At 38.4% G+C, this 25,024-nt stretch overlaps 1 protein-coding gene across 10 annotated transcripts in view; it reads left to right on the top strand.

The window, feature by feature from the left end:
- Nucleotides 1–2,087: 2,087 nt before the first annotated feature.
- mef2d (myocyte enhancer factor 2d) overlaps nt 2,088–25,024 on the top strand; it is a 53,926-nt gene continuing 30,989 nt past the window's right edge. For 3 of the 10 annotated variants that reach the window (XM_043260284.1, XM_043260283.1, XM_043260281.1), the window contains exons 1-2: nt 2,089–2,321; nt 22,376–22,803. In XM_043260284.1, the coding sequence (XP_043116219.1) occupies nt 22,750–22,803 (54 nt within the window). In that variant the 5' untranslated portion in view covers nt 2,089–2,321; nt 22,376–22,749. Of the gene's footprint in view, nt 2,322–14,154; nt 14,305–22,375; nt 22,804–25,024 lie in introns of those variants that run through there. The other 7 variants (XM_043260282.1, XM_043260278.1, XM_043260287.1 and 4 more) reach the window with 5 other exon arrangements.

The raw sequence follows: 25,024 nt of genomic DNA, 5'->3' as shown, positions 1-25,024 counted from the left end.
GCTTTTCCACTTACTGAATTATTGCCTGTTCCTGATTGCCATACTTACAGCAGCTCATTGTGGGGGTACGTTTGATAGAGGCAGGAGGGTTTGTTGGCTTTGTTGCCATAGATACAGAGAGTTGCTAGGCAGCAGACAGGATGCTACGGAAGCCAAGTGCAGCAGATCAGCGGGTCACTGCAGAGAGGAAAATTTTCACCCACACACCTTTCATCTGGATTAATACATTCAGAAATAAAGGAAAAGAGAAAAAGAGAGAATGAAGCAGATAGAGAGCGATGCACGGAGAGAAAGAAGCAAGTGTGCATCTGCACGTGCATCTGTGTGTGACAGAAAGACTAAGAGAGGGGGAAAATAGAGAAGGAAATGAGAAGAGAATCCATCTGTAAAGTGTCATTTCCAGCTCTTCTCAGCTCTAAAAAGCAGCTGGTTTGAAACATGTGTTGGAGCAAGCAGGTACCAGTGCCCCACTACGACTATTTAGCAATTGTGCTGAAGGGATTAAACTAATTTAAAGTTTAACTCCTTTTACAGTCAATACCGGTCCTGAATCACAATGCAGAGCATAACGTTTGGTTATGCGTACCCAAGAAGTAATCTGACTTTTTTTTTTTGCCCTCGCTCATAACTGCCCACTGTGGTCGCTCAATAACTGCTCCCAGATCAGAGGGCTCGTCTGAGTCATCTCTGTCATTGCAGCCCCACTTTCATGATTGTTTTTGCCTGCAGTGAAGGTTTCGTGGCTGAATGGCATTCTGTTGAGTGCGCAGGCTGAGTGTAGGAAGCGAGTGATCTGAGAGAGGGCAACAGGGTGTCCATCTGTTTGTATAAATGCTCTTCCACAAAACCCCAGTGCATAAGCTCCTTACATAAGGAATAAAACAGAGTAATCTCTCTCTTCCACAGGTAGGCCTATATGCAACGTTCTTGTTGCTTCTTTAATGTAAATGGATGGGTTTTCTTCATAATTTAGTTATGAGCAACACACTGTTTTCATCTAATGGAGACGTTTGCTACTCATCCGAGTGATTTACTATATATAAATAGCTGATTTTGACTATATAAAAAGACTAAACTGAATGAATGTAAACTTAAATAGAAAGTAATTATGTGATAGTCTCCCCAAGACGACGACTTCCTTTTTTTCCCCCCTTTTTGCATCTCAAATAAAGCGCAGACTTAGGAGTTTTGTTTTTGAGTCCTGTGACTTTAAGTGTTCCTCCATCGCAGTGACGCACGCAGCTCTGATCCGAGTATATGTCGCAAGTGCATTCTCATTATTCAATCCTTTAAATAAGATTTTGGCCTTGTTTTTTGTTCTCGTGTTATTTCAAAACCCGTGGCGCTGATTTTCAGGTTGATCAGTGAAACTGTATCCGTTTCAGCTGCCTTCAAACTTACTTACTGCACTCTGACATTTTCATTTTTCTCTGTCTGCATCACCGCCATTCCCTCTGTAAACACTATATTCTTCCACGGAAAATAGGGCTTTCCATGCTTTTAATGGATTGAGTCGAAATATCTCTTTCTTGGAACCTCTAAATCATTTTGGTCAAATGCTATATTTAATTTTGTTTTCCCCAACAGTAGGTCGTTCTTTATATTTGACATTTCCTCGTGATTGATAGAGTTGCGAATAAAATGCATGAATGTCATTCTACTTGTGATTAGTTGACGTATTATGTGCTTTCAACAAATGTACTTGCTGACGTAACCTACTGAACCGTGCACATCTGATATGATTAATAATAAAACGTGTTTAATATAGCGCACCATTACAATGCAACTCAGTGTTAGAACGTTATTTTTAAAAAACATTTATATATTAAAATTATTTCAAATATATAATACAAATGCGTGTAATAATTACATTCCAGTTCTCAAATGTAAACACGGAGAGGAATTTTACAGGATCTTTTCATTAAGATGGGGAGGCGGATGAATACATAAACCTCTTCAGCGTGATCTCTTCCTACTGCACATTTGCCCCGCCCACAATTTTGCTTCCACACAGAAGCGGCAGTACTTTAACCCAATTGGACGAAACGCGCAAAGCTCATCTCCGATTGGCCACAGTGCCTGTCAATCATAATGCATTGCCAGTCATGGTGGATAGGACACTTTGTACATGGAGGTTTTTGACTGTACGGGCTAAATAATAACCCTGAACAGGAGTTAAGGATTCCACATATTATTATTGACATCTGCTCGGTGTTTTTTATATCATTGTCTGGTTTGACCTATATTACACTTCTTTCACGTATCGGGCGGTAAGAAAGCTGGTGTTTATCGCACAGATGTGGATCTTGTAGCTGCTCCGGGTAAGTCGTTCGTCCAGTCTAGCTGAAGCTCATACAGTGCCCAATTAATGCCGTCGCCTCTCTGAATTTATTACAAAAATATCCAAATTAAGGCTCTTTCCCGTTAGTGCGCAATATACTCTGGTTATTTGTTGTATGCGTCTTTTTATTGCATCAAAGGGGGGAAGAGTCGCGACTGAAATCGAAGCTAGTGAGATACGGAGGTTCAGACTAGGCTTTTAATGACCAATTGGTGACAAGGGCATAAGATGTAAGCCATCAGAGTTATAGTACTTTTAAAATAATTATTTACCTCAAAGTTAGTGTATTATTATAAATCGTGACTTACGGGGCCGATACGAACGGTGTTCATTGTTGTGGCGCTTCTGACGAGCTGTCAGATTTAGTCGCTGTCTGAAATGTCAACATGATTTTGATGCAGTCACACACATTTCGGCTCCCTGTGTAGTGCGCTACAGCGTGGCATGTGTTTTGAGGTATAACGCAGTGTGTGCTAATAATTGATTCTAGGTATTTTGAGGGGTGTTTTTGTGGAGTAGACTGAATTTTGTAGCACTCAAGCCACTTGCATATCAAGTTTGGTTGATCCCGCTCGCGGACTCTAAACAAAAGTTTGGTTTAACCTACGCAGTTCTGCGACACCACCCTCTCTCTTTCTGTTACGCAATAACAACATGTGTTTTTTGGTGGATTCGGACTCTTAAAAACTTTCTTTGTGAATGTTTGCTGGCTATAAAGTCAAACTTTTGATGCTAAGGACACACAGATATGATGTGAACCAAAGCAAAAACACGTTCCTAAATTAAATCATTTATCAAACAAAATAACAGCTTTTTAGTACGATAATATGTTTAGCGTTGTAGTAAAGCAAGAAAGTATTATGTTTTATTAAAAATATTTAACACATTTTTTTTTAATTGTGTCATTATCAGGAATCCTTAATGAAATGCTGATTATTACCTTAATGAGTAATAATGTTAATTTTGGTACGTTTTTTTTGTTTGTCTTTGGTCACTGAAATTTCTCTGTAGGCTTCCTAGAGGTCCCTGGGGCCCAGTTTAAAAACCCCTGTCCTGAGGACGTTTAGAGAAGAAATGTCACTGTAACGAGCTGTAAAAGTGTGACTTCAGTGTCTCATAAAAATATGTTAGTTTAAAGTTTCCACAGGCTGAGTCGTAAGTGTGAAGTGCGTCTGTCCTAGATGCTTTGCTGTAGTGTAACGTGTGAGCGTGTGTTTGCACAAAGCTTTTGATTGGTGGCTTCAGAATCCCAGCTCTCATTATAGGCGGAATCTCATAATGAGCTGAATGTCTTGGTCATGCAGACAGGTACTGTGCTGTCGTGATTCCCAGCGGGGTGTCAGCTCTACCTCCAGAGCCTCAATGCTGTTATGTCCTCCCACCTGGGGTACCAATAACAGTCAGAGAGAAAAGATTCTTTCACACATTACAAACCTACCGCTGCTGTTTTGAAATGCTTCAAAAAAGTTTTCACAAAATAACAAGCATCCTGTGAACAATCACGTTTGTGTCGTGAAAAAGCGCTGCTTGCTAATGGGATGTTTGATGCATGGAAATGATTAAGCGGATGCAGTTCAGAAAAGGTTTTTGTTGTGATGGAACATGAAACCCATTTAAGCAGGACAGGATGATGCAAAACATGACAGAACAAAAGTAGTGTTATGTCTTCATCCTGATCATTTGTAGTGATGTCTTCATCACCATGAAGTCAAAATAATGACTATTCATCCTGAGTCTCTTATCTGCTTTTCCACATAAACAAATTTATGACTGTGCTGCCACTGTTTTTATTAGATGTCTATCTGTCTGTCTTGTATTTGATGTGTGGATTTTATTAGATGTGCTCTGAGTCAAAGGTCCTCTGCTGCCTGTAAAGCAGGTCTTCACTTTGTTCTCATTTTGAAATTTCTCAAATATGTGACATGTTTTAATCCATTTCTCCACTCGAACAATGTCTCTGGCCTTTAGTGCTTTTTTTTTTTTTAAATGTCAAATACTGGTAGGTTAAAACAATAGTTTGCATTAAATGTCTGTCCTTACACCCCCTAATGTTGTTCAAAACTTTATTGCTTTCTTTTGTGCATCACTGAAAATATATAATTAAAAATGTTTTCACTGGTTTTGTCCATATGGTGATAGTCAATGGGGTCCAAAGCATTTACTTTGGGGGGAAAAAAACCCCACATAGACATTAAAATATCTTCATCATACATGTTTAAAATGACATGAGGGAGTGTAAATGGTGACAGAAGACACAGTTATTGCAATTTTGACCTTGATCAGTGGCATCTGATATTGGCCAACATCTGATTGGACACAAATCCACTTTAAGGTCATAGTGCTGCTGATTAAATTAAGTTTTATGGGTGAGTGGGGGGGGGCTTTCCTGCCCTTTCCAATTCAAAATGGCCTCAGTGTCCTTACTGGCTGTGCGGTTGGTGGAGCAGGGCACGCTGAAAGGCTGAAGCTCCTCCAAGAGAGCACAGCCCTCCTTCCCTGTGTTAATCTCTCCTCCAGCAAGCTCTTAATTGAGCCGTCATCAGCTGATCTAGGGGTTAAACATCAATTAAGGTAATGAGCAGTGTGAAAAGAGACCACTGTAGATGAGGGCAACCCTTTTCCGCTGGAGATGAGGCGAGATTGGCAGGGGTTTAGGGGTTTCGACAAGCAATCATAGTTGCATGTTTTTAAAATGAGCTTTTGAAATGTTACCACTAGCAGGCAAGCTTTGGTTTTCATATTGTGCATTGGTATCTCAGACTTGAGCTGATGCGGGCGCCTTTTTCAATCATTAATAAACGTAACATGCTTTAATATTCTGTGGTTAAAAAGTCAGCTGTGTGTATGTGTATACATGTATATGAATAAAATTAGGTACCAAGCCCAATTCATGTGTAGCATTTTAAAAAGTCTGATTTAAATTTAAATTTATTATTTGATTTTAAATGATCTTTTATTGCTCATCGACCATGAGGTGAAAATAATAATCTGACAGAATTTCGATATAAGTGCATCGCTAAATAAAACTTTTATGACATTTCATGACAGCTCTTCAAATGCATGTAAACTACTGATGATTTAAGGGTTATTTAATTGTAATAATGATTATTAAAGACAGCTATTGTAAAGTGCCGTACATAAAAAATCTATTATTTTAATTGTTTCAAGACCCCGAGTTCTCGTTTCCTTGAGACGGCATGAATTTTCTAGAAAGACTTGGAAGGTAGAAGATTTCTGGACTAGATTTTGCTGTCCAAACAAGGTCGAGAGAACAGCGTGGTTACCTCAATGCTGAAGTACTGGTGTCATCTTACTGAGGAAAGAGCAGCTGTATCCCTTATAAAGACCACTGCTCATGTATTCACACAAACACATGGGTTAAAAAGACAGACTACCATTCATGCTCTCACTGCTCGAAAAGGCCCCTAGGTTTAACCGTTAAGGGTCTCTTTAATTTCTATGTGCAAATCATGTGATTTCTACTTCATATTTTCTGTTTCTGTTTCACTGCACCAGAGGTAATTGCAGCACATATGCTTTCACAGTATTCCTAACCACACCACAGAACCATTTTTCTTTTTTGTAGTAAGACATAAGCATGAATAATTGGTCCTCGTGTGAACATCTTTTAATCATTTTATTATGCAAGACACTGAATGCATTATTAGGTAAATTATGAAATTGCTGCCTTTTATTCTGGTTAACATGCGAACGCTTGATTAATGAACACAGGCAGCTCAGACATCTGTCATGCTTGGACGTTTTCACCTAGTCTCCACGACACTGATTTCCATTTCGTGAATCAGGCGTATTTGGTTGAGCTCAAAATATGTCATCATCAGTAGTACTGAATTCCTTAAAATTCCCCTCGAGCTAAAATGATCTGTGGTGACCTCATTCCAGGCGTGCGGTGAAAAGGAAAACAAACGAGAACCTGAAAAATCAAATTCTGTTTATTTTTAGTTATTAATCTATTAATCTATGCAAAGCATTAGAAGTTCGGCTCTAAATATGGTGAATGGATTCTCCTTTCTGTCAGCATATGTGTGGATATTTTGGTTCTTATATGAAGGTGGCGTTTAGTCGTCAAATTATCCAGATTATGTTTTTTTTCCCCTCCCTCTGCTGAATGTAAGTGTTAGTGGATGAAATATCCAATTGCATAAAACCGACAGCCATGACCTACATAAGTCAAATTCTGTTTTGATATTCAAATACAAAATATTTATTTAATAAAAACCTTTTTTTCTTTTGTTTATCGAATGCATTGCATTCCTTAAAGAAATAGTTCACCTGAAAATTAAAAAAAATTCTGTGTTTTTTAGGTTCATACGTTTAAAGTTAATAAGGTCCAATGTTCTTGACTTTTATTATAAGGACAGAAAATATGTTTTTCAAAATAGCAGCTTCTTTACACATCAGCTCTCTGTCACCGTCTGACTCTGTGTGCTTTTTCCTTCCAGAACAAAGCAGAGAACTCACTGTCATCTTGTCAGGTCTCGTCTAGTGTAACCTGTGCATACCCGACACAGATATTTCCCTTGGGAACACACACAAAGTCATTTACTGCAACCTTGTACCTGATTCTGCAGCGCGATGTAGGAGAGGATAGAATAAGATCTTAATGATTTCAATCCCATGTTCTTATAAAGACAGAGATAACGGCAACTCTTCCTCTGTTCTTCCTGTCAGTAACTGGCTTACTAATGATATATGACCTAACACGGAGATTAGCTCTGTTTCACGTTCAGGGTTATTCAGGATACGCGAGTTAAAAAGGCTTAAAGTGATAGTTCGCCCAAAAATGAAAATTCTGTCATCATTTCCTCCCCCAGATGTCATTCAAAACCTGTAAAGCTTCCTTTCTTTTGTTTTGAAGAATGTTTATAACCAAACAGTTTTGGTTGACTTCCGTTATATGGACATAAAACATAAAAGATTTTTCTCAAAACATGTTTCTTTACGTTATTGCGAAGAAAGCACATTATACAGGTTTCGAAACGAAATGAGGGAGCGTAAACGTCTTGATCGTTCAAAAAAAAATATGGGTTCAGTCATTGCAGTAGGATATTGGACCTTTTTGCATCTTCATTAATGTCTTGTATTGTGAAGCACTTGGTAAATGAATGGACTGCAAAATGCATTTAAAAATCTGTTAGCATGACTGGACGGCACAATCGCACAACCTAGTGTTGCATGTGTTGGATAGTGGACGCACTAACGGGGTTACAGTGGCGTGAGAGCAAGGGTTGGCCATCATTCTCGCACAGCTGAAACAGCAAGCGTTGAAGCCAAGTGCTGAAACCGTACACTCCTGCATCTCTTATTTTGCTCCTGTTCTCTCTCTTCAGCCTTTTGATCTGATTTCTTTCCAATTCTTTCTCTCATTCTCCCTTATTGTAGTTTGGGGCCAAGCACTGCAGGTATGTAGGCCCTATTGTGTTCATTAGTATTCTTGCTATTACTCTGGCTAGGGCTCTGTGGTAGTCCCTGGAACTGTTTGAAGGAAAGTTGAGAATTTTGGCGTGCTGATAGGGGTGGGACTGAATTGTCCTCAGAACAACTTTAGGGTCTCACATTCAGACGCTAGCAAATTTAACATGAAGTCAGTATTTGCAATTCTGTTGGCAACTGATATGAAACTTTGTCACTAATGCTAAAGCATGTACAATCACATTAAAAATGAGACTTTAGGCAGTCTATATGGAGTACTTTTCCCTTCACCCATGTCATCAACATATGGCAAAATGAATGGAATCAGTGTAAGTACAACAAATTGTATATAAATGAACCCTACTGTGGGTAAATGTTTTCAATAGTTGCTGTAGTCAGATCACTTATACACAATACCCAATAGAATATTCCAGAATCAGACAAGATCTTAATATCAAATGAAGATCCACTGGTATCTCGTAAACATTTTTAATTTCTCTTATGAACATTTTTATAAAAACGTAAAACCTTTGCCATGCAAATAGCCAAAGAAATTGGGAAGGTGCTAAAACACCAACCAGCCAACCAACAAAGCAACAGTATAACTAAAGCCATAATTTGTTGTGCCCCAAACACACTGCACGATTTTCAGCTGTCCCAGAAGCAAGATTAACAATGTATAACAAACGTGGCGATTTCTGTGATCGTGGCTCCTGATTGGTGGTCCTGCGTCCTACAGTGAGAGAGGTTCAAAGACCATTGTTATCGGATTTCTGCAACAAAAGATAGCCTGTGATAGAGCATGATCATCGCACAGTTAAGATCCACGTTTACTGACCAACAAATACAATTGCAACATGGCTCTAAAACTTAAGACTTCACTCTTATCCCTTCCTCTTTTGCTGCTTCCACTTTTTTTTCAGCACACAAAAAAATACCACTGCTTAGGTGTGATTTAGTGTTTTTTTTGTTTACCGCTAGCTCGTGTTGATGCCGTTTTATTCCCTTACAGGAATGTTCGTTGTAGCGTACGTGTCAAAGCTGTTAACATTCGCACAGTCTACACGTCATGGCCAAGTCTATTAGATCCATGTCACACGGTGTGGCATGCAGTAATCTTACGCTATTGCTAAAATCGTGCAGTGTGTTTTGGGCTTAAGGGTAATGAAGCCGATTATTTACAGTGTCACCTAATGGTCAAAAATTCAAACATTTATTTATGCTTCTAACTTTGTAATTTAATTTACATTTGAGCACAATTTAATACTTGGCCTTAGTAATTGCTGCTTGCAGCTGCATTTCTCGTTATTCTGCTATTTTACTTGCTGCTTTTTCTCATGGGGCTCTACAGTTCTATGGCAGTACAGCTGTGGTTCTTGTCTAGGGCCATCTGCACACATTGTCTCCTTCGCTCTTGAGGCTCAGTATGGCCGATCTCCGCCATGTTTTAATGGAAGATTGCTGGCTGGCCTCCTCTCATCACAGGAGATGCAGGCAGCAGTATGTAGAGCCCGGGAAATATGCCAGAGAGGGAGGAGGGACAGGGAGAAAAAAATTCCCCTCTTTCTACTTCCAATGACACACTTGGTGTGCGTGTGCGTGAGTGTTTATGAGTGTTTACTCATGTGAATATGCACGCTTCTCTTAGATGGAGCTCTGAAAGCAATTGTGCACTTGAAACAACAAGGCTCGGTCGGCCAATCAGATCCAGCCATGGGATATTTGTTTGTAGAGGTCTATAAAATATTACCTCATGTTAATGTTTTATTTTTGCGAGTTGGATTTAATTGATTAATGAAATATGTTTTTCTTTGCTGTCTCTCTTAGAGAGGGCTCTTTTATCTCGCACACTTGCTTACATGTGAATGTTTACGCATCTTTTCCATGATCTGCCTTCAGCAAGGATTTTGTGAATCTTAACCACTACATGTTTTCTTCTGGGGATTACAGCCAATGTTTATATTATTCAAATGCTACATAAGCACTCCTACAGTCCATCTTGAGGGCAGCAGGCAGCACTTTCTTTTCTTTTTTTCTTATTTTTAGTCTTCTACTTTGCAAGTCTTTATCAAGCGCTTTACCAGAATGTGTTGCAAGCTTTTAAAGAGGCTAGATTTCATTGATGTTAGTTGTGTGTTACTTGTTTATTTATCACTCTATTTAAATTACACTTTAGGACATTTGACTAAGACACCTATTAGTTAGCATATAAGCCTGACACTTTACTTTAATAGTATGCATAAAAACAGATAATATAATAATATCGCCTATGAAATTACTTATGCTCATCCAGGCTGTATTTATTTGATAAAATATACAAGCTAAAACAGCAAGATTCTGAAATATTATTACAATTTAAAATTAACAGTGTTCATTTTGATGTTTTTTAGAATGTAGTTTATTCCCTTCATGGCAAACCTGAATTGTCGGCAGATATTACTCCAATCTTCAGTATCAAGAAAGTAGTTACAAGTCAAATTAAATTGTAATAAAGAAACAAAAAACGTTTTCAGTTACTGAGAAAAAAAAAGTCCTTCACGAAGCTGGCATGTCAGACCCACGTGACTCTGTTGCCATCTGAACATTTTGCTTGCTGCACACAGTGAATAGAAACATTTGCTGAGGTTATCAAAGACGCAGACAGAACAAGGAGACTCACTGCGCTGAGGAAACAGAGGAAGAGCAAGGGAGACGGGGAGACCGCCATCAGAAATAAATAACCTGCGGTGGAGGAAGGGTTTATCACAGTTCCTCTGCGGTACTAACAGGTGTGCCTATATATGTGTGTGTGGGTGTGTGTGATACAAAGTGTAAAAGCTCCAGGATGAGGACAAGAGCTGTGTGTTGGGGGTTGAGGGGATGTACGGGGTTAAAGAGGTTGTGCCCTTCCCACCTGTAGCCTGTCAGCTGTTGCCTGTTGAAACGTCAGCTGTTTCTGAGAAGCGTGTGTGTGTGTGTTTGAGAGAGAATGAGCTCCGTTGAGTCTTTAGTAGGACGGTAGAAGCTCTGTGTGTGTGTGGGCTGCTTCTCTCATGTTAAATACCTTTTGAGAATTGTTTTTTTTTAACACCAGAGACCCATCACTTCTCACCCTCCTAAACATTGGAGAGAGAAGACATCATCTCTTACTGACAGCTGATGGCTCTTTGTCGTAATCGTCAAAGGCCCTGCCGTTTACTCATGTCCTTGACTGGTGTAGACTCTGATCAACTGGCACGTGAAAAGCTGCAGTGAAATCATCTAGGCATGCATGATAGTACATGCATTGAGTAGTACTATAAGAGTTATCAGCCAATATTAGAGAATTTGTACAGTTGTCAATGACAAGCAACGTTGTTGTAGTTTTGATTCTCTCTTGTTTCCTCTATGTTTTACATTTAGATTGCCCTCGCCTTCATCTAATCCTCAGTAAAAGTAAATTTTATGCTAACAGTTTAAAATACTAACAAGTACTAATAACAAAACACTAATAAATGTAATATTTGGTAAATGTCAAGGAATATATATATATATATATTAGAATGAGATTAATCGTTTGACAACAGTAGTTTTTATAGTTTATTTGTGTAGTGCTTTTTGCAATATATCATTTTAAAGTATTTTAACAAAATGCGTCATTCAATTTTAAAATTTGTAAAATTGAAGTATTTTGTTATCAGTCAGACATAAATAGATGGATGTCCATATAGCAATAATATACTACAGATGTATTAAATACAATTTTGTATGGTTAGCATAATTAATTTTGTTCAGCAGACACATCAAACATATTGGACCGCAATTACAACTTGTTCTCCTATAGGTTACAATAATAATATTGCAATAAGTAAATAAATATTTGAAAGCTTTATATGCATGTATGTTGATCCAAAGTTGGCCAGTTTAAAATTATGCATAAGTACAATAAATAAATATAGAAAAAGGAAAAATATAAATGGTCAGATTTTATGGGTGTTAACAGAGCTTGTGCATTTTCATTTGCAAACACATTTACATTAAATGTGATTAGAATCGTTCCCAGGCCACCTCCAAATTTTAGTGATCAGAGCACAGGCGATGCATGCTACTATCAGGTGTAGACGGGGCCATAGAGGATTTAGTGTGGGCTTATGTGAAGAGAGCCAGTAAACAGACCCCTAGGAACTCCATAATAACTTGCTAAAAACCCTTAGCACCTGAGTTACAGGATCGTGCAGACTGCTCTTCAGAGAATTTTGCAAGTACTAAAACATGTTTATACCATAAATAATGTATTGCTTTACCTTTTGTTATTTTTTTTGTCAATGTCTAGAGTAAATCTTGATGGATTTGGAATAAGTATTGGTTTAACAGAAGCTCTTGTGGCTGCTCGAGAGCTGTTTGAAGGGTCAGAGGAAACAATTTCAGATTGTGGCGCTGTCTTTTGGAGTGGCAGCTGAAGGGGCTTAGGCAAAGACACACAGGTTGCGTTGTCTGTTAGGACTCATCTAGCTCATCTTGACCTTTACCCTTTAGCTGTGACTGTCTGACTAGGTCGGGAGATGCAGTGTTTCTCTGAATTACAGAGCGTTTTGGTGATGACATCCGCATGGAGGATTGGACTGATTCTTTTCAGCACATTTCTTTTACATCAGTGCACGAGAACAGCATGTTTATTCTTCAGCTAGATTTCACTGAGGGACATCTGAAATGTTAAAGCACTTCTGGAAGAAGCTTTTAACAGTGATATTTGTCTGCGGAACTCAACTGGAGTCATTAAAAAAGGATAGAGTTTGTTCTCTTATTTGGTCTGGTTAGTTAAAAGGCCACATGCACGCAGCTGTTTCTGGTATGGGAGTCCTCTTATGACGGTGCGTTTTCTGGGAAAGGGGATATGGAAAGACGTGATGGAGTTACTGACGTTTGTTTCTGCCCATACCTTATATGTGGAGCTAAAAAATCCCTGAAAATCTGCTTCCTGGATTTATGCTGTGTTGTGTTTGTATGACAACACGCAAACAGGGAAATGAAACCATCTTTGCTCATATCCTGTGCAAAATCATCTTTCGTTCATGTTTTGAAGAATGTAAAATGATTTTGAGTCTGACTGTTAAAGAATGAATGAAAGTGTCATACTCCATACACAATTTTATTAAAAATGGTAAGCAATTAATTAAATGTAAAAAATAAAAAACAATTAGTTTTTTGGTTCTGTTCTGACTTTGGTTTCATGACAAATAATTAGCTATTCATTTATTTTGTGTGTGTTTAAAAGCGTGTTTTAAAATGTTACAGCTACATTGAAATAATACAGTTACATTGTAACGCCATAAATTCATTAGATACACTTTTGCTGGAAAAACTAACTATAACCTCAAAAATTAGCCAACATTAGCTGGTGCATTGTAACTTTCATATATAATGAAGACTTGGCCAATATGCACAAGTAAAGTGTTTCTACATGGTTGTGATTTATGTTGTTTATTGAATTTAGTTGTATTATCCTTTTTTTTTTTTAACAAACAAGACCAAACAAGGAAACAGGATCTTAGCAGACTGATGACCAGTCAATGATTTTTGTTGCTCTAGCAATCGTGTGCTCTTCATTTTGGCCCGTGTGTGTGTTACGTTAAAGATGTTTGTATATATTTTTTCTCACTAATGGCAGATTTCCAGCTTGATTTTAGCACAGGGAGGGTTTCATTTCCCCCCATTCTCTTATCCACAACATTTATCCATATAAGTTACTCTTTGTGAGAAACCGCAGTGTCCAGACCTCCTCTTCAACCCATAACGTTCTCAGTGCCAGAGCGTGATGTGTGCCCAAAATGTTTTTTTTTTTTTTTTTTTTTTTCGTCCCTCCCATTGGAAACTCTTTGACATTGCAGTTTTACAGACCCATGGCCTTTGCATTCCCACACCCCCCCAAAAGCCCTTCTGAGATTTTGAGGTCAGGAAAGGCTAAATCTTGAGATTTGTTCTCTGTGAAACCATGATTGTTCTTCCAAAAAGATCGAAAACAACAGGTTATTGCTACTTTTTTCATGCATCAAAAAGGTTTCCGTACTAAACGTAGAGCTAGTGTGCTGGATTTTTTTGGAAAAAAAGATCCAGCGTGGGGTGTCGCCTGCAGCAGCTTTGGACCCGAAAAGTTGAATTTGCTACAGCTGTGACAGCAGAGACGTCGCAAGGGGGTGTCGGAACAAAAGGTGTGTAGGCAGCTGCCACTACATTTAACACACACATGTACAGGCAGGAGAACAGAGGATCTGACATACTGACAAGCGTCCCAATCCTGACACCCATCCACCCTCTCAATTACATCCAAAGACACTGATGGATTGAAGGCAGTTGCTAAAGGCATATTAGGGCAAAGGCTGAGGGTGGGGGTCTCTGAGAGGAGGGCTGGGGGTCTGAGCGCTCTGCATTAGAAGCTCATTTCTGAACCGGTCTCCACTGTCAGCCAGGTCATGGGACGAGCTATGCTTTAGTCCGCTTGGATTTTATTTGTTGCTCGATTGGGTCGCTGGAAAGGAACCGTGAGGCTTTTTGTTCATCGTTACTTGTAAGGGGTAAGGAGTTTATATATTAATATTAAGATATTAAGTGTAACTTTCTGTTTTTTCTTTTTTATAACTTTTCTTTTTACCTAGTTTCGTACTTGAATGCTTTGGTTTCTATAAAGAAAAAAAATAAGTGTGACACAAAAATAGAGCAGTACCATCCTAAAATAGTTTAGTAGTTTGTTTTTTAGATTTGTATATTCCGTAAACGTCACTAAGAGATCAGGTTGACATGAACAATGTGTTGCCTTCAGGGTATTTCCGAGCGTTGAAGAGTGGTGTGGTGTGACAGGACCATGTGCTGTAATGCATGACAGCTTCACTCTACACGCAGAGCAGTTCACATCTCTGTCTGCCTCTCTCAATCTTTCTTTGGCTTTTTGTGCAACTTTGTCACAATACTACTTCTTTTTAGTTTGCTGGAATAGGAATTCATATATGTTATATATATATGATATACTGTCTAATGATTTTACCAGCATTATTTGATAGTTAAATATGAAAAATGAACAACGCCTTTCAGAATCTTTTTTTTTTTTTTTTTTTTTTTTTTTTTAATTTTATTTAGCAAGGACATAGGACAGTAGAGAGATTTTATGTTATAAAATATTTCTATTTCATTTAAATATTGTTCTTTTGAGCATTCTTTTCTGTCAAAGAATACTAAAAAAGCATCACAGTTTAATCAGCACAACCGTTTTCAGCACTGATAATAAGAGTTGCTGTTTGATCACCAATTCAGCTTGTTTGAATGGTCTCTGAAAGACCATGTGATACTGTAGACTGGAGTAATAATTCAGAAAATTTGTCATCGCATAAATTATATTACAAATATATAAATAACAAATACACGATTATTTTAAATTGTGTATATATATATGTGTATGGATAGTTGACAAATAAAAAATTGGATTGTCCTATGATGTGACATAAAAAAATAAAACTTAACACACAAATATATCATCATTCTTAGTTACCAATAGCATGAGAGATGTTTATCTCCAATGTTAGAGGGTTTTTTCAGTCTCACCTTAGGATACACTGATACGTCAACTACCCGTATATGTAATTATTTTATTTTTCCACTTAAGAACAGATTTATTTGTTTGAATAATAGTTTTACTTTTTCTTCTGAGAACTGTGTAGTCATAGCAGAAAAAAGATGATTGTTTAAAGTGCTTTTCAGTATGTCAATATTAACAGGAAAGAAAGATCAGAATGTATGTTTATAGCTGCCAGTCTTGTAGCGTATCAGATTATTGTGTCTCATTATCCAGCATTACTTGCGCTTTTCTTTCGCCCTTGAGCTTTTCTACAGAAATACGAATGACATCTTTTTCCTTGTCTAGCTTGTCTTCTGATTGTGATTTTGATATATTACTGAACCGACAAGCTTATCTTTTGTTCGAACCAAAAAATCTTTTGTTTTGTTGTGTAACCAGCCGCTCATGACGTGGTCATGACAAACCTCTGGCAACACACCCTCCTTTCCAGTTGTCACCTTGATGTCACTAACGTTACGCCGCAAAGGAAGGTGTGCGTATCTGCGTGTGTGTGTCTCCAAGACCTTTAGTGGTGGATCAGGGTCATGGTGGGTGAGAGTGAAAAAGATGTACCTGACCCTAGAACAGCATGCTAGCCTTCATAGGAAGCCTCATGCAGTAGCCTAAGAGTTTTGTCACTTTGGCTTTGTTCAGCCATGTGGCAGTACTGTAAACTGACAAGTTTGACCACATTGTCCACACTGATGCTGGGAACGATAAGTTGGTGTAAACAACAGCCTATAGTACTGCAGACAACACAACAGACAACTGTTTCATCTGTTGTCAAGTGTTTTGTTTGTCAAATAAGTATGGACGAAACTCATTGAATTATATGGCCTAATACCAAAAAACATTTTTTTTTTACGGTTAAAATTGGTAACCTTGCATTGTAGTTTGCTCTCAGAGTTGACGAGACAGACAGCGATGGTGTGATTCACAAGCCGAAGACCACAGATCCATTACACCCCTCCCCCTGAAATGCTGTCCTTGCAGTGCAGCACCCACCGCCCTCCCCCATCTCAGAGATTGGGTTACGCTTGTGGTTTGGCAGACGTTACGCCACCTATCTCCCCGCTCCTGGAGGATGTCCAGTGACGGCACTCGGCATCGAACACCGCCATATCATCAGTATACGTTGTGTACGGGACAAATGGCTGTGTTGAAAAACAGAAATCATGCGCTGCGGTCAGCAGCCGAGTAGCCATATTGGCCAGGGTGAGTTCCTGCCGTGCAGGGAGGTTGAGTCAACAGGCTGGAAATATCCTGCAGTTGGTGCTGGCAGCACAACCCCAAGGTTGGAGTAAATCGCTGGAGGGTCTCGCAGGGCTCCATTTTTGCCCCAGTTTAGCTGCTGCTAATGTTTTGAACAGCACTCAAAACCAATGAGCATGAGGGTGTCTCCTCAAAACACCTTTGCTCCACCACAGTTGCTTTGTGGCTCCATGTTGGACCAGCCAAGCTTGTTTTTTGTCTTTTTCATAAGTCATATAGCAGATAAGCTTGTTTGATTTCGTTCTATTCTAGTTTAGTTTGGCAATTAAGCTTTAAACGGCATTTGTGACCTATTTAGCTTTTGCAATTCTGGCTGATACCAATATGCTAATGATTAGTCAGATGGTAAAATTATGGCTGGCAAAATGGCCTTTATTAAAATATTGTTCTTTTAAAAAAAAAAAAACACTCAAGATTAATTGTAAATGTGACTAGTGTTTACAATTTGTTAAAGACAATTGCTAGTGACAGTGTTGCTAGTTAATAGTGGAAATTAACCTATACGTTACATTTGTTTAGTCAAAAACTGATATTGTACCAATATTGTCCATCCATATCCATAATGTTGCTTATTTCTGAACAAAAAGGCATATTCAACAAGACTTCAGCTTGATTTTATCCATTGGGAATTGCTTTGATGAAAAGCGGCTTCTAAATGACAGGTAGTTCAAAAGGATGAATTGCTTTTTGAAGACCATTTTTAAAATTTGCAATCACACATGCAAATGAATTATGCACCACAAGACCAGGAAAAAGTATGAAGAAAATTAAAGTGTGTCTTATCTTGGAGTCATTAGCATTTGAGTTTTGTAGTGATAAGAAATGATTTATTGCTGATATGAGATAACCCGGATCAGCAGTTCCATTTTTTTCAATATTGTCATTGGATTGAAATAATATATATATATATATATATATATATATATATATATTATAATATATTACTTTTTTGAGTTAATGTGTAAAATGCCTTTTTTTTTTCAGTAAGTTTGTAAAATGAAATTTCCACTTGGAATCATTGATTTTACATTATATATGCATTCATTGGTACACTGGTCTCCATTCACATTCATTATACTTTACATTCTTAGTGTAAGAATATCTCAATCAGCAGGCCTAGCTTTCTTTCTCAGTACAAAATAGCTTTTATTGGCTCCGGGAGTGCCGAGATATTGCTGGCGGTGACAGAGCTTTGGTCATGGGGCGTTTTGTATAGCACCAATGTACGGAAACTGTAAACGGCCGAATTAAACAACTCTCTGTCCCAGTCGGTGACCTCCCGCTCTGAGCTGGGAAGGTGATGGATTTCTCAGCACAGCTTTGGACCCGGTCCAAGCCCAGTTCTGGCACGGTCCCTTATCTCCAAGCCCCAGGCCACTCTGCCTCTAGTTACAGGCAGGGATAACAAAACTGGACTCTCTCACACACACCCCGCGGAGGAGATATGCTTACACACGCATACACGCTCGCGCAGAATACCATATGCCCACACATGGACGAGGGCAGCGTGCGCTTATCCCAGCGGAGCTCTGGTACTTCAGAGTCCTTGCGAGAAGCACTGCAGCCCAACCGTGTGGGTCCAAGCTGCTTGAAGATGGAGAATTTTCTCGATGTAGTAAAAGGCCACCCCACCCCACACTCCCCCTTTGGGTTCTTCTTCACTAGCAGTGTGCGTCTTTGGACGTGTTTACACCAAGGTGTTTTTTTCACTTGTTTGCAAGCCTGTGTAAATGTTGTTTTGCTTGTGTTGCACGCTGAAGCTTGGTTCCGCAGGATTTCCTCAGTGGTATGAGCAAGCCGCAACTCAAAATTATAACACCTTCCCCTGTATGTGTGTGTGACAGCTGCATCATACAACGGCTCACCTTTTTGCTCTGAGAGCTGTGAGAAATGCCTTGTGCTGACACGTGTTTGTGTGCATGCGTGTGCTTGCGCTTGGGTACATGAATGCGTGTTTATTTATTGTGCGTTGGTTTTAATGAGCTTGACTAATTTAAGATAAGAAGGTTTTTGTTTTTGTTGCGGGGGGTTTCCCTAGTTGAGAAAACGGAAAGGAACCAGTGTTTTTATCAGTAAACGTCTTTGTTTTTTAGTTTTTTGTTTAATTGCGGTGCTCGCTAACCCTCAAGGTTAGACATCTGAACAAACCCCAGAGTTCCCCAACTTTGTCATGTAATCTGTCCCGTACTGTTTGTTCTACAAACTTACATAATGCTTAAAATCATGCAGCCTGTTGAAAGTGTGCTGTTGTTTTTCTCAGCAATAAGACTTGCGGTTCCCACCTGCCAGTTAATAAACTACATTTTTTAAAAAATATCACATTGACAAGGACTCTCGCAGCTTCTGGGCTCTTTTGAATTCAAGCACATTTTAGCAACCGCATAAAATGTGCTAAAAACCATATAGTACACCCTAACACCATGGCATTTGTGGTACAAGTGTCGTATGCACCAAAACTACTTTTAGTTTCCTGATAAAACTTAATAATTAGTTTAATATGTCATACCGTCATCCATCATTGTTTCTATTATTCACAAAATTAGATGCATTTTTTATATTTTAAATATAATGTTATCAGTATAGTGAAATATAATTCTTTTAATTTAGTTTATTTTTAATAAATATTTTAGTTTTATACAATAATATAAAAAAATAATTGACTTGATATTTCAAAAAAAAAATTAAATTATATTTAATATTTAATTTGAAATGTTGTTGTTGTTTTTTTGTTTTGTTTTGTCTTATAATATTCTCCTGCAGCCCCCAGTTTGAATAACATTATCAAGTTTCAGCATTATCAAGCAGTACTTCATGAGTTCTCTATGCTTAGAGAGTCTGACTGTGAGGAACCGCAGTCTGAGGACACTTTCCAGGTCCCTTGTGAAGCGACTGAGATCAGAGCTGGGAATTAGCCCCTCAGAGCGCTCACAGGGTTAAAGGTCAAACTCTGACTCTCATTGCAGATAAAGAAGTCTTTTCATGTATTGGCCCCACAGACCAAAACACACAAACGCACTCCGAGTCACTTTGAACTCAAGCCTGTGCTGCTGACGGCCGGCTGAGGAAACCTTTCCCGTCGACACATCCTCTCCATTTGGAGTTATAAAACTCTCATAAACATACATACACACAGACCCACACTTACTGTGAAAGAAGTGATGAAGCTTGTGACAGGGATTGTTTTGTCATGCCCAGCAGCTTGGATTGTGTATAAGAGTTTTTGAGTTACTGCATTCTGACCTTTTCTGTCACTCTCGATGTTAGAACAAACAAAAATTGACGGTGAGTTTGATAGTTTTATATGTCCTTTTCATATGTTGTTTTATTATGAAAGGGGAACACTGAAGTTAACAGGGTGAACTGCTTTTGTTCAAGACACTTTTTACTCTTTTTAGGTAACGACAGACCGGAAGTCATTAGTTAGTAGGGGAGTAGAGTTCCGATCGTATGCTAATACTGAATTTTTAAGCCTGATGTGAAATTCAGTGACCAAATTAAAACTGATGCCATAACCACACAATTAAATCGCAACTGGCAAAAATCTCATTTAACTGTTACATACATGCTTTTTGTTGCTTTGTTCAATTTCCATAAGCTTAGAAGCCTGTAATGGAAAATATATTTCCTGTCTGCTTCTTAAAAAAAGACAAAAAAAAAAAAAAAAAGTAGTTGACAATTTTGCCTTCTCACAGAGCCATTTTTTTAGGATTGCTGTGATGTAATTTTGACATGTCAGTCGTCTCAGACAAACCACAAGCCTTTGAAAGAGTTTTCCAGAAGGAATTTGTTTTGCAGGAACAAGGTGGAAGAGTTTTTTGCAGTCTCTTTAATATGGTTCTACTCAACAATAACTATGAAGTATGCTTATTATTTGTGCGCTTTCACCAAGAGGCCCTAGAATTCATGTCAAGTCGAGACTTGAATGGCATAATTTGGGCTTTTTATTGCAAGGAAATAAGAACTTGTAATTCGAGTTGGTCAGACTCACTTAAGCATATGCACTTTGACCCAAAAAGAGGAAATGAGGAAGTTTGCAGGCTTCCCTGATCAGGGAGTCTGCTTGTGTCAGCAGTCATTTGGGGATGTGTGAGCGTCAGTGTGTACAGTCTGGATGTATATATAGAATTCTGTTTTAAGCCCTTAGTTGTTTTTTAATCGAAGGCAGAGATAATAATAGCATGTTTTAAAATTATCCTGGCCCATATGACAATTCTTAGGCTGCAGTAAATCCATTCATGCAGCCGTTCATTCATACGCACACACACAAACTTGTGCCATCTCGCTCCCAGGCATCTGTTCTCACTGTTTGTTGCAACGCGGCTTTTTTTATTTATTATTATTATTATAAAGTGAAAAATTCACTTAACCTTCAAACGCGGCTAAAATATCCACGTCGACTAAACAGCTAAAAGGGAGACTTGTTAGTGAGAGAAGACTGTGAGTGCTGCTGGATGACACACTCAAGCACAGAGACACTTCAGCAGGTGTTTCCCTGCAGGTGTAGATGCTTTAGGTCTGTAAGCGACATCAGCGTCAGCGGTTTGTGAACGAGAACATATAATCAGGCTCTGTCAGGCTGCAGAAAGGGTCTCTGCCCAGCTGTATGTGGATGTCATGCAATGTGTTGTTTAGGGGAAATCTAGTTATAGTGGAGGTGAGGTTTGTTTATTCTGTCCTGGCAGCGTTTTTTTTTTACAAGTTTAAGGGATCCCATTATGTTCCTCAAGCCTAGCAATATCAGAAAATCTGTGTGAATTCCATGCTTGAAACATAAATTGACAATATCTTAAAAATAATCATGGAAATTGTTATTTTAGTTCATTATGAGGTTTGAATTATTTGAGTTACTAGAAATGACTAATTGTGAGTCTGATCATTATAAATGGATTTGTAAAAATCCTGGAAAAATAATGGAAATTTACTGACAAGAAAAGTGTGGGAACCCTAAACTTTGGTGGCTTGAAATTCAACCTTCATTTGCATAAATATAGGGTTGAGTGAGTAGGTGACACAATAATCACAGGCCGCGGATTATTTGACAAGCTCACTGGTAGAAGCTTTGTGTTCCAAATTATTGAGAAGAATGATTAAGAATAATTTTATCAAGTTTTTTTCCTCTTTAAATGACAGAAGTAGGTAGCAGAGCATGCTATTCTGTTGTAGTTTGTTGGGCTGTTAAATTAATACAATTAATTGCGTAAACATATTGCAAATGTTGATGTACACCATTGGTCACAATTTGGGGTCAGTAAGATATTAAAAAAATATTAAAATAAATGTTTTTATTCAGCAAGGATACATTGATTGAACAAAAGTGACCGCTAAGATATTATTTACAGTTATGAAAGAAATCAAATTTAAAATAAATGCTGTTCTTTAAAAAAAATCATAATAATTTACGCAACTTTTACACAAAATATATCCAGAACTGTTTGCAACATTGATAATAATAAGCACGTCAAATCAGCATATCGCAGAGATTTCTGAAATGTGATATGAGTTAAATAATCACTGATGAAAATTCAGCTTAGTCATCACAGAAATAAATTACAATTGAAAGCATATTAAATTAGGAAACAGTTTTTTTAAATTGTACAAATATTTAAAAAAATTTACTGCGATATTAATTAAAAATAAATGCAGCCTTGGTAAGCATAATATACTTCTTTCAAAAACATAAAACTGCTCTAATGTTGACCAGCATGTTTAAAAAAATGTTTAATGTATTTAAAATGTTAAGTTCTGGTCACTCTTTTCTTTCACAGAATTCATCACAAGACCATCTTCATCTTCATCAGCAGATTTTTCCAGGGGGGTTTGGATATCAGAAAAGACACCTGTCGGATGACATGCACCCTGAGCAGACAATGATCTGAAGGCCCTACCAGGAGGCCACATACTTTCTTTCTTCCTTCCCTCCTTCCTTTTTTATATCAGTGGAGGAAGACGGGTGAGCCCAGCTGCCTCAGACAGGTGGCATACGGAGAGAGAGAGAGACTCTCTCACACACACACACATCTTCATACACAGAGGCGACCAGTCGCCGTTTGTGCTCCCGTAACTGCCTCGAGAAATTCTGACCTCTGACCTCACCACCCCCAACCTTGCCCCCACCCCTGCTCGGCCAATCACAGCAGCCATGGGGAGGAAAAAGATCCAGATTCAACGAATCACAGATGAGCGTAACAGACAGGTGAGTGCGAAGCCTGACTGTCTACGGTAGCAGTATTTTTAGTTTAACATAAGAGACTTCTTTTCAGCTGTAAATGCGTAACTGAAAACACTCAGGAGGGCCTCAAAGATATTATTGCGATTTTAACAGAAATCTTTTTTATTCGTTCGGACTTTTGTGAGTTGCCTTACGTTGCATCTGTGATTTAGATATCTTGTTCAAGGCAAACAGTGTGAGGCAAAATCAAATCTTCTCCAATGCAAGATTTCAGTTGATTTATTGTTTAAGTGTGGATTTTAAAGTGTGCAAGTAGTTTTTCCTATTCCCTTTAATAAGAAGAGACACCTCACGTTAACTACTCATAGCTTGTCTTCCCTTAGGGTATAAACACTAGTTCTTTCAAGGCATCGCTGTTTGTTTGAGTGGTGAGGTTTTTCAATTTCTGGCTCAACTGATGCAGCAGGATTGTGTTAAGTTTTCATTCATTTTTACATATAACAGTTACCTTTACTTTCTTTAAGTTTTAGCACTAGTTCAGAATATTATACATCCTGTTTTTGGTTTAGATGGTAGCATTCGCATGTACTCAAATGTACAGGCCAGTCGTGCCAGAGTTACAAATCAAACATGACAAGTGTAAACACACCCTTAACTTGTCATAACCTTAAATTAATATGTGGTATTTTAGTGGTATTTAATTGTGAAATTCCTAAAGTCATGAAAATGTAAGTTTGGTTTCAGTTTTGCTAATTGTTTTGTTTAGATTTTTGCTGGTTTGTATTCACCTGAAGCTTAATTTCTGTTCTCTCTGCTTCCCATGTTCCAACAGTTAACCCCATCATATAAAACTCATTAAATCACAAACTTCATAACAGTATCCTTTTGGTAGCTTAGGGTCCATGGCAAATTTTTTTATTTTGTTGTAAATCACTAATCCCCATGTCTTTCCAAATCCGTAAGATTTGTTCGTCTTCAAAACAACAAAACAATCTTCACTGTGAAGGTGCGGAAAAGTATGAAAGACGTTGTCGGAATGCTCTGTCTGCCATCAGTGGTTCAAGCATAACATTGTGATGGCATTGTAATACTTTTTGCACAGTTTGATTTGTACAAACAGTGTATCTTTCTGTTGCTGCATTTGTTTGCTTTCCTTACAAAAACTATTCACATCGCTTCATAATGTTATGGTTGAACCACTGATGGCTACTTTTTTTGCACTTTCACAGTGCAAACTGTTTGGAAGTCAATTGGACCGTCACCATCCAAAATATCTTAAATTGTGTTCTGAGGATAAACAAAGCTTTTACGGGTTTGGAACGACATGGGGGTGAGTGATTAATGACAAAATTTTCATTTTGGGGTGGAGTAGCCTAACCTAACCCTTTAAAGTAATCCATTGTTTAGTTTGGAGTTAGAAGTTCTACTCACTAGTGTGCATTCTTTCCATCCATGTTGGTTAGAATGTGTGGGAAATGTTTTTCTGGTCACAGTTGTGCTGATAGGTGTAGTAACTCTGACCGGAGCAGGTGTGCATACTCAACCTTAGCCTGCTTCGCTGTGTCAGCACACTCTGTCTCCCTCAGGTGTGCCTGACTAATCATATTTTTAACAAAGTTACAAAAAAGTCTTGTAGTTTGTCTGACCCAGATTAGGCCTTATTTTGTACTAAATATCACTTTTAATTGAGATTTCTTCCGGAAAATGATTCTGCCTTCCACATCTTGTCCTATCGACCTTCCTGTGGTGTAACAGGTATTTGAGCAATTAAGGAATTAAAGAGTGCGAGAAAAGGACATGAACTACAGTCCTTGCTGCAATAAAATGTGCCTTTTAATTACCAAACTCCAGCATAGAGGCGAGTATATAGGAGAGGTGTAGAAGAACAGAGGTATCCAGAACTGACAGACGGCAGCAGGTGAGAGAGCGAGCTAGAGTCCGCGTGTGCAGTAAAGGTCAGTAGGTAAGCATTCGGCCCTGAGGTTAATTGGATCGAGAGAGGAGCGGAAAGAAGTCAGGTCGCTGCCTCTCAACATTCTTCACAATGATAAAGTTGTGTTCTCCTGTTGCCATTGGTTACCTGCGATTTCTATTTTCGATGGCAATTATGTTGCTGGTGTTTATCCTGGTGCTGGTGTGGAGAGATGGAACATCAGCTCTCTGATTGTTGAGGTGGAGGAGATTCTTTCACCTAATGGAAAAGGGCTTTTATTTACAGAGATGCAATCACTGTCTGCTAACACTG

Source organism: Puntigrus tetrazona, chromosome 16 (assembly GCF_018831695.1).
Source record: "Puntigrus tetrazona isolate hp1 chromosome 16, ASM1883169v1, whole genome shotgun sequence".
Classification (NCBI taxonomy): Eukaryota; Metazoa; Chordata; class Actinopteri; order Cypriniformes; family Cyprinidae; genus Puntigrus; species Puntigrus tetrazona.
The sequence above is the reverse complement of the archived record's forward strand: the minus strand, read 5'-3'. Positions and strand labels throughout refer to the sequence as shown.